General features: G+C 40.5%; 1 protein-coding gene and 1 long non-coding RNA gene across 15 annotated transcripts in view; one reads left to right on the top strand and one right to left on the bottom strand.

Annotated features, from left to right (window-relative positions):
• LOC115288247 overlaps nt 1–15,877 on the top strand; it is an 85,016-nt gene that overhangs the window by 5,244 nt on the left and 63,895 nt on the right. The window contains exon 2 of one of the 10 annotated variants that reach the window (XR_003906904.1): nt 446–1,196. The exons of the other annotated variants lie outside the window; for them this stretch is intronic. This is a non-coding gene — a long non-coding RNA (uncharacterized LOC115288247). Of the gene's footprint in view, nt 1–445; nt 1,197–15,877 lie in introns of those variants that run through there. 10 annotated transcript variants of the gene reach the window in all.
• The window catches only part of LOC115288244 (complement component receptor 1-like protein), a 61,256-nt gene continuing 45,413 nt past the window's right edge, over nt 35–15,877 (bottom strand). For 2 of the 5 annotated variants that reach the window (XM_029935371.1, XM_029935366.1), the window contains 8 exons: nt 15,697–15,861; nt 14,550–14,726; nt 11,992–12,177; nt 9,195–9,218; nt 8,311–8,386; nt 3,748–3,873; nt 419–620; nt 35–212 (listed from right to left, as the gene is read on the bottom strand). In XM_029935371.1, coding sequence (XP_029791231.1) covers nt 509–620; nt 3,748–3,873; nt 8,311–8,386; nt 9,195–9,218; nt 11,992–12,177; nt 14,550–14,726; nt 15,697–15,861 — 866 coding nt within the window. In that variant the 3' untranslated portion in view covers nt 35–212; nt 419–508. Of the gene's footprint in view, nt 213–418; nt 621–1,094; nt 3,075–3,747; nt 3,874–8,310; nt 8,387–9,194; nt 9,219–11,991; nt 12,178–14,549; nt 14,727–15,696; nt 15,862–15,877 lie in introns of those variants that run through there. The other 3 variants (XM_029935367.1, XM_029935370.1, XM_029935369.1) reach the window with 3 other exon arrangements.

Here is a 15,877-nt window from a genome sequence, read left to right on the forward strand (position 1 = left end):
TGATCCAAAGGAAGAGGAGGGAGCTCTGACTAGATGGGGGGGGGAGGGGGGCGCTTCCGCATCTCCAAGTGCACAGGCTTGCATCTCTGTGAGGTCACTTCCAAGATTTTACGCATTTCACATCTTATTCTGTTGAAATGAATTGGTTCCTTTCCAACCAACATTTGATTCGAGGTGTTCTCCAGCATGATAGGCCTTGTCAAGGAAGGACACTGAAATGATATTTTTATTTAGATGACAGCATGGCTGACATGAATCGCCCAGAATTTACTGCTGATAATCGCGATGATAGCCTTATACGTAATTATGAGTTCAGAAGAAATGTTTATTGCCTCTTTGGTTGCGCATAGGGCACAAGAAGGCATTGTGTAAGCTGAGACACTGAGTAGATAAGAGAGCAATTAATGAATAAGCTGACCTTTCCTCCTTGCTTCTTTTGTCAAAGGAAAAATGTTCTCAGTGTTGGGCAACTAAATAAAAAGAGCCGCATTCCAGAAACAGAGGTTCCTCAGAACACAGCCAAGTATTTCTGAGTCTCTTCAGAGCCATGTTGTAGCAGGAAGGAAACCAGGAGCTGGCAGTTTGGAGGAGGGCCCGCCTCAGAGAACACGTCCTCTCCCCTGACAGTCAAGACCGAAAGAAATTACTGTGTAGTCCATGATGTCCAAATGCTTCCCTGCCCATGACGACGCCTCTCCTCTTCCTTAAGGCCGGCAAGACTGTCCTGCCAGTGGACGGATCCGTGATGAGGTCCCTCGGCTCACCAGACAGCCGGGCCTCCCCCCCCTCCCCGTTACTGTTGCCACCTGATCCTCCATCCTTGTGCCCTTTCTACCTGCAAGACTTCCCAGCATCATCTGTTGCCTGCGTCATCTTGGGACATGCTCATGTCCTTCAGCACACGGCTTTGGAGCCCGCCTCTTTCCCTGTACCGCCTTCTCTGTCCTTGCACCTGGCTTGGGCGCATGGGTCTTAAGCTTGGCACAGACACTAACTCACTCCTTGTCTACCATATGTTGCCACAGACAATCGACCTTGCTCTTGTGGAATACTGTAGCCAATATCCCAATCATAAGAAAGAGATTTGAGACAAATTCATTAAGGATTTCTTCTATTATTATTAAAATGGCAGTCAGCGGTCAGTGTATACAATTTGACATGTACCTTCATGTAAAAAAAAAGTTTCCAAAAGTTGACGAGGAGTGAAAAGTCTGTACTTAGAATTTGGGGAAATTTAAAAGAGATCCTTACTCATAAGTTAATTTAGTATGGGAAAGAAAACACAAGTACAATATTGGTATAAGTGACAAATGTTTGAAGAATGAATGAGCAAGTAAATGAAAGCATTGGTGTTAATGGGCAAAAACAGTAAATGAAATATTGAATGCTATGGGATAGAAGCTTATATACAGTTTTGAATGATAAAGGAATGGCTGTCATTTGGTGGAAACGAAACCAGGATTTAATGTTTTACAGTCAATATAATTTCAGTGTATAACACTGAGTTTATGTACTTTATCTGCATTTTCTACATTTTCAATAAGCACATATTACCATTAAAAGTAACTATTTTAAAAGTGGTATAGACAGTAAGTGCTATGAGTTCCAAAGAAAGATATTACTTTGGACCAGAGCACATTGGGAGGGCTTCTTGGGTGAGTGAATTAATTCTCAGCAGAGTTAATGCAGATATGATTGGGAAAAAAACTGGTAAAGGGTTTAGGTAGGTAACCTGGCAGGATTAAGGAGCTATCAAATGATAAATTTTAAGTAGGCTTCTATTATATTATGTTTAAATGGACTTTTGTAAAGACAACCACTGCCCTCACAGTGGGCAGTTACTTTGTGTGTTTACAGTTGGTGACAACCCGGACAGGTACGAATCAGTTTGGCCCAGCTTTTCCATCAGAGTAAAGGACAAGCAGTGCATCACCCCAAGAGCCTTTGAGGCATAATGTGAAGCATCCCCGAAAGCATAGTATTATCTATCTTATCTTCAAATCTGTATTATATGATTTCTGTTCCTATACATATGTATTTGTGTTAACATATAAATAATGCTCTTTTCCTTTCAAACTATTGGAATCACATTAGAAAAAAAATGCTGTCCTAGGAAGTCATGCCATTCTTATCTCATGACTTCTATATCCTACTGATAAACAAGTCAAGGTTCTCCAGGCATATATAGATGTTCTTCTACGAAGAATCAGGCTGGTAATCATTACAGCTTCAAAAAGTTAATTACTAATACTGAATACTGAGTTTATAAAAAGCAGTGCACACTTCACTTGCTTCCATAAACAGTCATGAAAAACAAACTGTTCAGGAAAAGGTGAGTACAAGCCAGAAAATAAACCTAAGGATTTCCAAATTTCTATTAGGAGAAAGTTCGCCATACCCTATATATTTGCTCAGAAGATTTGAATTGCCTATATCTTGATTATAAAATGCCTCTCCCACCCCTTACCTTTTCCTGTGGCCACTTCTACTGTCTCATGTTGAATTTAAGATTTGGGACATGTTTGGAGATTTAAAATGCCAAGTTTAGATGAATGCACATTGATATATGGGAAACAGAACAGAAAGGAAATTTACTAAAGCATGTGATACTGCTCTGCTTTCTACAAGGGAGGCCAATCTCCTTATAGACTTTTAGTGCTGGTGTTTCGGACACCCGAGAATCTGAATAAAAATGTTAAGATACCAAGGCACAGCCAAAGTAAGCAAGGACTGGGTGGATTGCTCTGTATGATAAAAAAGAAAAAATAGAAATATGAATTTACAACAAAACTAAGAGTCAAAATGAGGTACCCTCAGAACACATTAAAGACTTTAACAAAACTGACAAATATCCAATGTGAGAGTGGCCTAGGAAAAGGGTGGAAAGCCAAGGCTTACAGGGGAACTAAGTAGTAGGAAAATCCTGATCATCTGATAGAGTTTAAGGTCTGGCCTTTTTCTTCTGAAGGACAAGATAGTAAGTCTTGGTCTCTGTGGCTTCGATTCAGTTCTGCTGTTAGAGCATGAAAGCACCCATAAATAGGCAAACGGTGGGGGAGGCTGTGTTCCGGTATCTGTATTTACAAAAACAGTCACTTTTTAGTCCAATGATTTCTAATATTCTCTTCTACACACAATTTGGTAATTTCCCTTTTCACCCCTGTCCTTTAGCAAACAGCTAAACATTGACCACACAACAGCTATGGTAGTAAGCTGGTACTTTGACTCGGTGGAATGCAGGGATGAGGTGTGGGGACTAGCCCCTTGGGGGAGGACAGGAAGGAGAGAGCAGTCCCAGGAGGCCAGGTGAGGTAGAGAATTCAGTGGGAGTCAGAAAGCAGGGGGAGGTAAATGCAATGTCTCCACAGGATCCTGAGCTGATGCTGCACATTGAAGGCAAGGGAGGCGGGGGTGGGGAGAACAAGACCACCCGAGTGCCAAATACTTGTGTTCCACAAGAAAAACAAAAGCTTGCTTCTTCTCAAAGGTGTATAGCATCACAGCACAAAAATACAGGAATGCTTTGAGAAAACCATAAAACCATGCCCTGTGCACAGCACCAACAGCCATCACCAACTCCCTGTAAACAAGAATCTAAGAAAAACAACAATCAAGGCATTTCCGGTTCCTGGAGAACTTTCTAACTCTGGGGTCCCAGGGATCCAGCTAGAGCAATATCTATGCAAATCCTGTTCTCACTTTCCATATCTGAGTTATTGACAACATTATGAATTCAACATTAGGCACCTGCTGTTTTCCTGATTTGTTTGCAGAGTTGGAGGATTTACACCGCTGTCTTCTTGAGGATGTAGATGGCTGTCTTCTTGAGGATGTAAATGGATAGTCTCTTTAGATTTTTCATTTGTATTATTGCTAATTGTCATAGGGAGAAAAATAGGAAAAGTAATTTTATACATTTCAGTTGGAAGAAATTAGTCAGTGGCTTTCATTTTGACATCTAGGGCATAATTTGCCTCAAGTTTCTGAAATCTTTGCAAGATAGTAAAAAGAAAACAAATCCACCTTTCAAGACTAAATAATTTAGAGTAGGAAGTAATACTAAAACCATGCTGTACGTTGTCAGTATAGACTAGTGCCCAGACCTTCAGACAACACTGGCTTCCAAAGTCATTGTGACGGGTAAGTACTGTTTGCGCCCAGACTTGATATGTAAGTTTCACAAGGGCAGCAACCTTGCACAACCATCTTGCACGAGGCTTCCCTCTTCCACTACAGCGAAGACGGAAGTTCTGTTTTCTGTACAGTTAGCAGCCTCAGTTTGGACAGCAGCAGTAGTTGTCAGGAGGTGTATGAGGACTGACAGTAGATCCAAGTATGTAAACACTTTTAAATGTCAATAATAATCACGCGTAAGTAACAATAGCTAACAATTTCTGACAGTCATCCTAACCGAGGCACTGTGTTAAGTGAGGTAGGAACTATTACTGTCCCTACATTACAGACAAGCAAAATGAAGTTTAGAGAAGGTAAGTGTCTTGCTGAGGGTTTCATCACTAATGGGTGTGGGTGTGAACACAGCTCTTACTAATTGCAAAGCCCATCATCTTACCTGGGATGCTACTCTGCCTCTTTAGGAGTTAAGTAAGCACTTTGGCTTGCATAAATGAAATGATAAATGGTGCAATGCCAGTACCTTTAAATGTCAAATATGTGTTGATATTAGGGACTCGGATGGAAGCACAAAGAGTTAATTCACTCAACCACTTACCAAAACTTCCTCATTGCTCAGTTAATCTTTACCCTTTTTGTGGAAATTAGCATGAGGGTGTCCCTGAGACAGAGGAAGACAGAGTCAGAAGCCACCGTGTTCACAGAATGAGGAAGGACAAACTTGAGATCCATGCATGAAGAAGAGGAGAGGGTTGTGCTGATAGGTGTCATGGGCTCCCAAGAAGCAATGAATAAGTGGGTTAGCCAAGGAATGGCATAAAAGGAGTCTTGGATGATAAGTGGTACATGGGGTGTGAGAAAATACAACCTTAATACACGCTGAATGAATAGCTATCCAGTTGATTGATGGTGGTTACGAGATAATAAAATGCATATTGTTTTCTTCCCTCAGTGCCTGGCACAGATATCTGAGACCCTTGTATAATTTTAAGAGCACTAGGATGATCTCTTGTTTTAGGATTTGTGGTTTGGCTGCATCTCTGACAGTTCTCCAAAAATCCTTGTAAAGTCCTAAGTAATAAGAGCACTAGGAAAATCTTTTTTTCAAATGAGATGACTATGGGTGTGCTCCTGGATAGCTCATTGGTCACTAGAATGATGAAACCATGATTAGAAGGTTGGAATTTAGGCCCCATCCCCTATCTTCCAGAGAGAAGAGAGAGACTGGAAATGGAATTAATAACTGATCATGCCTACTTCAACAAGCTTCCATAAAATCCCCGAAGTATTAGGTTCGGAGAGCCTCCTAGTGTGTGAATGTGTCCATGTGTGGGGAAGGTGATGCACCCCAGCTCCACAGCATTACTCCTCAGTGATCAGTGCACGACTTACAAATGTTAACATTTGTCTCAAGTGTTTAGTAAATACACAGTGAAATGTCAACTGTGCAGATAACAGCATTTTTCACTAGTGAAATATCAAGCCAGTGAGGTTTTTAAGTCACAAATTGAACAATTTCGACTTTTAAACATGCAGCCACTCAAGATGAGTAAACCGGATTTTATTCAAACTTTACAAAACCTTACATTTAGCCTGAGACTAAGCATGAGACTGAATGTTCAACCTGTGGTTACTTTTCATTACGCAGTTAAGCATCTGAAAATAAAGTATTTTCAATGAACATTTATCAAACATGATTAAGGCATCCTAATGAACTCTGACCATTGAATAGTGAGCCAAACCAAACTGTAATTTGCTCTGGTCTACATGATCTTCAGAGCCGAAAAATACCTATTATTTAGTAATGATTTTAAAAAGTCACAGAACTCGTAAGTCTGTGTGAATGGACTTCCCTAAGTGTTCGGTAAACCTAATAAAGGCTAATGCAGGGCTTCATAAGCACAGAGGCCCTTACAGAAATATTACAATCATCCTACAGTCTCATAACTCAGAATAGAGTAAAAAGGAAGAGGTTGAATGGTATTCTCTAGAAGGATATTTGCTTAATGTACCAGAGTTCCTAAAAAAAAAAATCTAAAAGTAGATGAGAAATATTGAAAGAAAAAAGGAATTATTCCAGTTTTGTGCTGTATGCAGTACTGGGGGAAACAATCAGATTCAGGAATGAGCAGCTGAAATTATTACCGGATAGCCACATGGGTTCAGGATTCTGAGTCCCATCATCAGGACTGAAGCCCTGCCCCTGAGCAACTAACTTCCTGCGGGTATGATTTTAAGCAAGTCACTGAGTTTCTCTTCCCCTCAGGGTCTTCTCTGCTTTGGGATAACAAAGTTACTGGGCTCACTTACCTCACAGAGTTGCTTTGAGGAAGAAACAAGACAATAAATGGTATTTTGTAAACATCTATTAGCTATTATTTTTTATGAGTCTTTACTATACAAATTGAAGTAAAAAGCATTAAAATTATTTTTAAACTAGACTTGCTGCTGTTATCATTTTGCAATGTGTACAGATATCAAATCATTACGTTGCACACCTGAAACCTGTGGGGAGCTGCAAAGATTCAGCTGCTGGGCCATTTACTAGCTGGTAATGTTACTCCCTGAGGGGAGTTGCAAAAATAGGCAGGGGAGCGCCACTCCCTGCCAGGAGAAGCCAGAAAAACAAAGATCAATTGCCTACTGGCAGGGTGGTATCCTGCTGTGCTAAAAACTTTAGTTTGTTTCCTTCTTTACCCTAGCTTGACCCTGTTTCCTAGCAACCAACCCTGTCAGTTTCTCGCCCTAAACCCTATATAGGGGTGGGTTTTCTTGTCTGTAAGGAGAGAGTGTGTGTGTGTGTAGGAGAATAGAAGAGGCTTGATCAGATACCATGTGTTGTGTCCTTACTCTCTGTGCTCCCCCTTCCTGCCCTTTCTCTCCCTCTCTCAGGATCACGAACCCGCAAGGATTTTCCGCCCTGCTGGCCCGGGCAGGACATGACAGAAACCAATATAATGTTATATGTCCGTTTTAACTCAATTAAAAATCAGTCACCCAGGGGTGTCTGGGTGGCTCAGTCAGTTAAGCGTCTGACCCGGGCTCAGGACATGATCTTATAATTCATGGGTCTGAGCCCCACATCGGGCTCTGTGTTGACAGCTCAGAGCCTGGAGCCTGCTTTGGATTCTGTTTCTCCTCTCTCTGCCCCTCCCCTGCTCACGAGCTATCTCTCTCTCAAAAGTAAGTATACAAAACAAAAACAAAATGAAATCACCTAAAAAATGATTTTGAGTACCTACAGATAGTCCCTGCTCATAAAATGTTCATTGCCTAGGGAATAGAAGTGTAGTATAGACCAAGGAGATGAGAGCTAATTTAATAGAGCACAGGATGGCCCAACGCAGGGCAGAGGGAGGAAACAAAATACATGGTACTCTGCTTTTTAAAAAGTTTACACTGGGTTGGCATCCTCTGTAAATTATCAAAATTTCAGTTTCTGTAAAGCTTGTTTAGGAGGCTGTTGGCTTAGAATGTTTACCACAGAAAACTGTTCCTCCAAGTTATAAACTGCTTCTCATAGATACAGCATTTGTCACTTAAAGTTATAAACTGCTTCTCATAGGTACAGCATTTGTCACTTAAGTTATAAACTGTTTCATAGGTACAGCATTTGCTCATCAAGCTTGTAACATTGATCTGACACCGACCCAACGATTTTGTTATAAATCAACAGTATAAAAGCTGTATGCATTTAAAAAGTAAATGGTGTTTATAAAACATTTTTTCTTTTAATACTCCGAAGCAAGTGTCAATTCTTCCATAGTGGCAGCCTGTGATGGCAGCCAGTGGGACGCGCTACCTAACTTCTAGTGCCTTGATGAGGCCTGTGTACGGAGGGCTGAGTCTGGAATGTTTCAGCAAGTCTGGGGTACCAGCTGTCTCACTCATCTTTGGAAAAATTCCTGCTGCCCATTTTCTCTTTTGCAAAACTGGAATCAAAATCCTAAGCTTTTAAAAAAGTATATGATCGTATATGTTTCTTTTAGTGTGAATACTTGTCTATTCATAATGTACATCAGGGCCTCCTTTGTAATTATGAATTATTACACCTGTTTATATGGTAGTGGTGGTTTCTTTTTTAATTAATTTTTTGAGGTTTTCTTTTATTCCTCTTGGCTTCCAAGAGGAGGCAGGTAGAACTATAGATGTTTCCTAGGAGATTTTGGTTGTACTTACCCTTTTTTGTACTTTACAATTATCCAACCGGCACCAATGATGAGTAAAAGAAAGAAGATCGTGCCAAGGAAGATGCCTAGGTAGTAAAAGAGAGTCCGTGAATGCATGGTAACTATAACCCATGGGTTTTACACTTTGAGTATCAAGTCCCACTAGAGGTTGCCAGTGAGTTTTTTAAAGGCAACTAGAAATTCTGCCTTTATGAACCCTCATTCCGATTATATCGGAGCTTTAAGATTTTGCCTCTGCTTCGGGTTTAATCTGGCGCATTAGTCTTCCTGCCACAGGGTCACAGATGAGGGGTGAGCAGAGCCGTGTGTAACCTCTAGTCCAAAGCAGCCTTTCATCAAGGAGCTGAGTCGGCACTGGAGCTCCAGGCTCTGGCGCCCAGGGGCCCCGCGCTCGTGTCCCATGGGAGGCACAGGGACGGGCTGTTCTATGCTAGACTCCACTGATGCCCTGGGAGGCCAAGTCTACCGCCAGACCCCTCCTCTTGCACAGGCAGGGCACAGAAATGGGCTGAGAAAATGGATCTTGGCGGCTTCTAATTTGTGCAAGTGGGGGTGACTACCATCTTGAAGAATCTTCCCTGGGCTCTGTGCCAAAGAGGACGTTGTGTTCTCCAGCCCCGCTAAAATAGGAAGGAGGATTATTCGTTTGTAATGATTCAAAGACGGTATAGAACCTTCGATAGAGGACACTCACTCTGTGCCTGTGAGGATACCGGTCTTGCCACCCCATGGCCTGACCGTAGACTTCTTTTCCCTCTGACCGAAATTGTAACATAAGAGATTTTGATCTCTCCTTACACATTTCACCCACGGTGAGGGAGTACTTACTGTTCAAGGAGCTAGACTCCTCCGCAAACCCTTCACGAAACTTACCAGCTAGGAGAGCATCATGTGTGCCTAAAGGGAAGACAAAAGCCGAACATCAGCCTGGCACACAGTGTGATCAGACAGGAGCTCTGAGCCAGGGACGATCCATCCTGATATATTTCAGCACACAGCCTAAGGTTTGTCTAATAAAAAAGGCACTGCTTTCCCTCACAGCCTCATTTTATCTTGTGTGCCCAGCAAAGCATGTTTTTTTTTCTTAACATTTTAGCATTAAAGTAACGTAATTACAGCAGAGAGTTATAAAACAGTGCAAAAGAAAAATATCACACATGATCCTTCTACCTTGAAATATTTTTTTGTTCCTGGTGAAACTGTCCAAAAATTGTTTTGTACATTTCTCCAGCTTCCTAGGCAGAACATGCCTGCCTATTGGTACCTTTTTTCTACATTCAGCTCCAGAAAGCTATTTCTGGAAGCTATGATTTCATGATGGCTCTAGTTAGGTCTTCAGGGACTAGAGGGCTTTCAATTCAATCTTCCTTTTTAGGACTAATTCCAATTCTGTCTCTTAGCTTGTTAGTTCTAAAAAGAATGATAGGAGAATGATAGAAGAGGGGACAAGTCCTTGCAGTCTAATTGGCTTGGTTAAAAATCAGTTTTATTACTAAATAGCCATATATTTGCCATGTTAGTTGATTTCTCTGGGTCTCATTTATCTTATTTGTATATTGGAGTTCACAGCATATCTAACTCATAACATCATTCAGTAAATATTTATGGAGCACGTATTATAAGCTATTTAAATCTGGGTACTGGGGACACAGAAGAGAAATAAAGAACAAAAATCTCTGCCCTCATGGAGGATTCTCTCTCTATATATATATAGATAGATAGATAGATAGATAGATAGATAGATATCCCCCAACTTAATCTTGAAAACCACTTAATGGGACAAACTTTTTATTACCATAGGCATAATCATTAATTAACTTGTTCAAAATTTCATAGAATTAAAAGAACAAATGTAAAGGAGTCAGAGAAGGGCTTGTCATAAAAGCACTAATAGATATTAGTTCTTGTTTACTGTTCATAATGTATATATTTTTTTTCTTCATCACAAATGTAATGATATCCAAATAATACAGAAATATGTGAAGGAAGTATAAGAGTCCCTGTAATATTGTCCTGTACTGTTAAGAAATTGGCTCATAATTTATTTGGTGGACTTTTCTTCCTAGGGCATCTATGAAATAAAATCTCAGGATGTAATAAGCAGAAAAATTCTGGTTATAGCCAGTATTCGTCTAGGAAGCATCAAGTGATTTTTTTTTATATTTGCCAAATGTTCTCTAGAGATCAAAATCACTTTGGCTGATTTTTTTTTTAATATCCTAAAATGTTTTGGTGCATTCCTATCTGGGACATTTTTTGCATGCATCTTAAGTTTTTATGTTCTAGACTCTATATGTATCTAATATTTGAACAATGGAAGTAAGTTCTCAAAATACATCAACTTTTGCAATCCTCACAACCACCAATATTGCTAATTCGCATTATAACACTATTAGCCCTTCATTATATTTGCACATATTTCTCATCTGGCTAACATCTTCTATTTACTTTTCAAAGTACTGTAAATTCTCAGTCACATTTGTTGACCTTTTATGATTTTTCTCTATCCTATCAAAAAGCTGAAACCGTTGCCCCTTCTACTAGCTGTTTCATAAACATTCTTTTTATGGCTTACGTTGGCTTTTCCATATTCTCTTTGAAAACTTCTCTGTATTCAACCTGGTATTTATTATAAGATAAAAAGAAAGGGTCTAAATTTTTTTCAGTGCTACCTAGCATATTTGATCATCTTTTCCTTTCCCATGGATTGCTGTTACTAAATTTTATTTTTAAGATACTTTTCTATTTAATAATCCTTATTTTATTAATATATGTTTTGTTCCACTCATAAAGTTTATTTTTGTGCTGGCATAAAGTGATTTATGTAATGTGGCTTTATATTTTGTTTTGATACCTGATAGGGCATCCAGTCAGTTCTATAGTGAGGTTTTTACCAAGGAGGTGAATATAATTTGACATAAAGGGAGTGTCGAGTTTATAATTTGGGAACATTACTGAGTCAGTAGTTAACGTGTTTAAGGGATTAACTGTAAAAAAAACAATCTTAGTATTCAATCAGGTATTATAAAAAAGAGTTATAAGAATCGTGGAGGGCAGCCTAGCACTACTTTAGATTAAGGATGATTATGCATTGTTAACTTTGCTCAACAGCAGTTTGATGTGTACAAGTTTGGGGGCTAGGATTTTCTATCATACATCATTCTCTATTTGCCAGCAGAGGGCTACTTTTCTATCGAGCTCAACAATACATGATTTAAACTGCTCTACCCAGCTGTACCAGCTTAAAATCCTGTAGCGGACACCAGTGAGGGAGTCTGACCATCTGGTCCCTGCAACTTGGAAAGTGCTCCCTCATTCATATTGAAATATTCTTGAAGCTCTGCTTTACCACTGATGTTCTGACTTTTAAGGCCCACAGGCTATAGACAAATCATTTCCATTCCATGCAATCAGCAATAGAGTAATATAGACAAAAAAGGGTCAGAAGGAGTCCTAAGGAGAGTTGAATGGGTTGAGCACTCTTGAGAAAAGCAAGGCTTGCCTTTCATTGCCAAGGGCTTTCTTGAAAGAATTAGGGGCTCTCCCACTGGACTCCTTCACTCTCAGCAGGTGCCTTAAACATCACACCACTTTCAGTGACAGTCTGGATGAGTGAATGAACAGTGACCATGACTAAGGAAGGACCTATGTTTCTTGCAGTTGCACTTACTAGATGTACATACGGCCAGAGGAGGATCCCATGTGTCATCTGCCTGGCACTGGCTCTGGGGACTACCTTTCAGAGTATACCCATCTTCACACTCAATAGTTACATTATCTCCATGGTGATAGGCTTTTCTCCTTTCCAGCTCCTTCCGGATTCCATTCATAAACTCTGGGAGGCGACATTTTACCTCTGAAATTAGAAAAATCAGAAGGAAATTGATATTTTATTAATTGTTGAAACTGCCATAATGGAATAATCTATGACCCCAAATTACTTTGCCTTCAGCAAAGAGGAGTCATGTTTTCAATCAAGAACTATTGACACCCACACAACATCTTACAATTTTAAATTCTTTTTCATTTCTTAGGTAAATTCTTTTTCATTTCTTAGAGAATATGGAATGTACTACAATCCACTCTTAATTATTGACAACTCTGCAACTGTTAAGCTGTCGGCAGATTGGGAGTTATGATAATCATGTTCTAACCCTGGATCCACTTGGGTCACACTGTAAGGAAAGAAGAATATCACATTACCTCTCGCTAGGTACATACAACAAATTCTGGTATTTTGCTTTTTATTAAATGCATGTTTCTGGCTCATTTCTATGCATAGGAGCAAAGAGACCAGTAGATCATTATTCTAAATTTAAAACAGAATTTTAAAATTTAATTTATCTTATTTATCTTATCCTTTGTTTTGCTTTCTTTCTCTGCCCCGCTATGGATACCTCCTTTAACAAGCAAAACCTGCTTTTCCCTTGTAATGGTCTCAAAATTAAGCTAATTTTTTTTTTTTTAAGAACCAACAAGGTGAAGTGGTATTTTCCAAAGTATGGTCTGTGGTCTTCCTACATCAGAATATGCTGACGGGTCTGTTAAAAATAGACCTTGAGGGGGCACCTGGGTGGCTCAGTCGGTTAAGTGTCCGACTTTGGCTCAGGTCATGATCTCACATTAGTGGGTTCAAGTCCTGTGTTGAGCTCTGTGCTGACAGCTCAGAGCCTGGAGCCTGCTTCAGATTCTGTGTCTCCCTCTCTCTCTACCCCTCCCCTACTCATGCTCTGTTTCTCTCTGTCTCAATAATGAATAAACATAAAAAAAAAATAGACCTCGAGACCCCACCTCAAAATGTCAGAATCAGAGTTCTTGGGAATGGAGCTTGAAATTTGAGTCTTCTTAACCAGGTTCCTGGTTCATTTTGCTAATGCTAAGGACATAGAATGACCACAATAAAGCACATTTGAAGAAGACAGTTATTAAGACAAAATGAATTTTACTTGAAAGCAGCTGCCAAGAGAATAGAATATGTAGCTTCTTATATTCAGGAGAAGAAACTTCCCAGAGTCTTAATTTGAATAATCAATCTTTGAAGTATTCCCTGAATCTTCATACTTCTCCATGTAACTAAAGCCAGGAGGGGTGAGCTTTCTATTTCTGCAAAGGCAGAGAGACTCCACCGCTTTTGGAGTCCATTCTTGAAAATAAATACAAGAGAGCCACTTACCGTCTCTGCAGAGGATAATTTCTCTATCTCTAAAATCAGAGGAAGGCTGGCCATGAAGGACTTCTGAGACTTTTAGGTTGGGGAGAGCCCCATGATCCCATTACCACCATGGCAGCCATAGGACTGACTGCTCCTTAACACTGAAAACACAGGCCTGTCTGAGGTCTCTCCTACTCATCCCTGCCCTTCGCCTAGTTTACTAAAAAGAAAAGGAGATAAAAAGCAAATCGCTAACTTACAGTAGTGCAAAGTCAAAAGAACCACATTTAATAGAAGACAGAATACAGTGCGGTGTTCAAAAGCATGGGCTGGGCAGTGACCCAGTCTTGGCACCACGCCTGGGGGCTGCATATCATGGCTCTCTATTTCCTCTTCTATAAAATAGCAAGAATCATCCCACCTCATCAGCTTCATCAGACTAACACAAATGACTTTTATAAAGACCTCAGTACCATGCTTAGTCTCAGAATATTATTTTTAATTCCATATTTTGTGGGGTTTTTTAAGGAATGTTGCCAACAAAAGATTTTTGAACTCAGATGCCAGTTTTGCAAACACAGACAGGAATAAGGAAGCAGTTCCTGACACTTGTTCTAGGGAAGAGATGAACTTGACATTTCACCTTTGGTCTTGGAAATTATGATGAGGAACCATATCCAGTAATTCCAGTAATTAATTGCTCTCAACCTTCCTCCATATTTCAGTGTTCCTTCTGAGAAAGTGTGCTTCCAGTTTTCTAGTTAAGGTATTTTTAAGGACCGCTTGTAAATCCTCCGAGGTCCATTAGAGCTGAGATATCTTATTAGTTAAAAGCCTGCAAAGCATTTTAACTTGGTGTTTGATGTCTATTGTATTCCTGGAAATTCCATCAGTTCTTCTTACGTATTTGGTAGAGTTGCGAATCCTCGGGCAGCCTCCTTCCTATCTTATTTTCTGCTTTTCTCCCCCACCTATTGATACTCATTTCACAATCCTCTCAGAAAGCTCTCTTAACCTTATCAGCCTCATTCATCAATTTTCTGTTTAAAAAAAAACCCAGGAAGAATAAGAAATACCTTTGCAATAATGCTCCAATTGGCTCCAGGTTCCCAGATGTGTGCAGAATATGAAGTTCCTTCCCACCAACAAGTAGCCTGGGTCACAAGTGTAGTGGACTATCATGCCAGGAAGGTATGGAGAGGCACGCCCTTCAGTGGAATGCCCATTGAGGATCTCGGGTGGAAGTGGGCATGCTAAGAACAAGATCCCCCCCAACAAACACAAGAAAAGACATTCAGTTAAACAAAGAAGTACAAATACGCCAACATATCTAATATCTCTATTAGGGCCACAGGAACACCGTAGGCAGGCAGGTCCCAAGGGTCTAAATATTTTGTGGTCCCTGGGAAGACAGATTCTTCAAACGGAGACCTCTCAGCCTCTAAGCAGGATCATATATATTGTCCCCCTGTAAACTGCACCAGATGGGAATACCACCAGGATCTCAAACGACCAGTTCAATGCTGTCTGTCCTCACTGGCTCACAGAGCTTGTGTGGACAATCATGGCCACCCATGAGCCTTCGATTGTCAGGCATTGTCACTTAATGCAAGACTAATATGTAAAAGGAATGAGCTGCTAAGAGCAGGACCTCAAACTCTACTTCTCTAGGGCATCTTGAGTTCCCGTTGCTAAAAGTAAGACAAAGGGTCAAAAAAATGCAGTTACAGACTGAACAGAACACTTAGAAGTAATGAAAGGAATACAAATGTCTACATTGGAGTTTATTTCTGTAGCATCAAATCGGAAGTAAAATAAGGCTGTCAACATGTGCCTTTTGCTCTGCACACTCACTTACTGAGTATAAAGACAACTTATACTGGAAATGTCAGGCCAGAGTATTTTCCTTGGCACTTGTATTTTAGTGCATTGAAAATATTCTCTATAAAATCTGGGCCTCGCTGATTCTCCCCACAATCCACCTCCTGCTCATCTCACTATCCCACACTCCTCACCCCAGTGGGAAGGATCATCAGAGTACCACTGATTGGGACACAGCATGGCACATCTAGAACCCATGTGTTATTTGCCAGCAGATAATTCTGTGTCTGATTTTATTAACAAAGCCACGTTCACAAGCAAAAACGGCTGTCACCACAGAAATGAGGACATTCTCACCTAGATATTCTGATCTATCTGGGGCATAGGGGAGTGTGTACTGACCAGCAGGACCAGAAGGTTCACAGTAAGGGGCAGGGCCGCTCCACATCCCATTCCCTGCACTGTCATTTGTGCAGTGGATGGTGCTCTTCCCGACGAGGTTGAAGGTCATCCCTCTGGCTGAGCGGGGGTCACACATGTAAGTAACTTCCTTTCCATAGGGAACGCCTCCCTGAGAAGGTCC

The sequence above is a fragment of the Suricata suricatta genome, chromosome 3, assembly GCF_006229205.1.
Source record: "Suricata suricatta isolate VVHF042 chromosome 3, meerkat_22Aug2017_6uvM2_HiC, whole genome shotgun sequence".
NCBI classification, from domain to species: Eukaryota; Metazoa; Chordata; class Mammalia; order Carnivora; family Herpestidae; genus Suricata; species Suricata suricatta.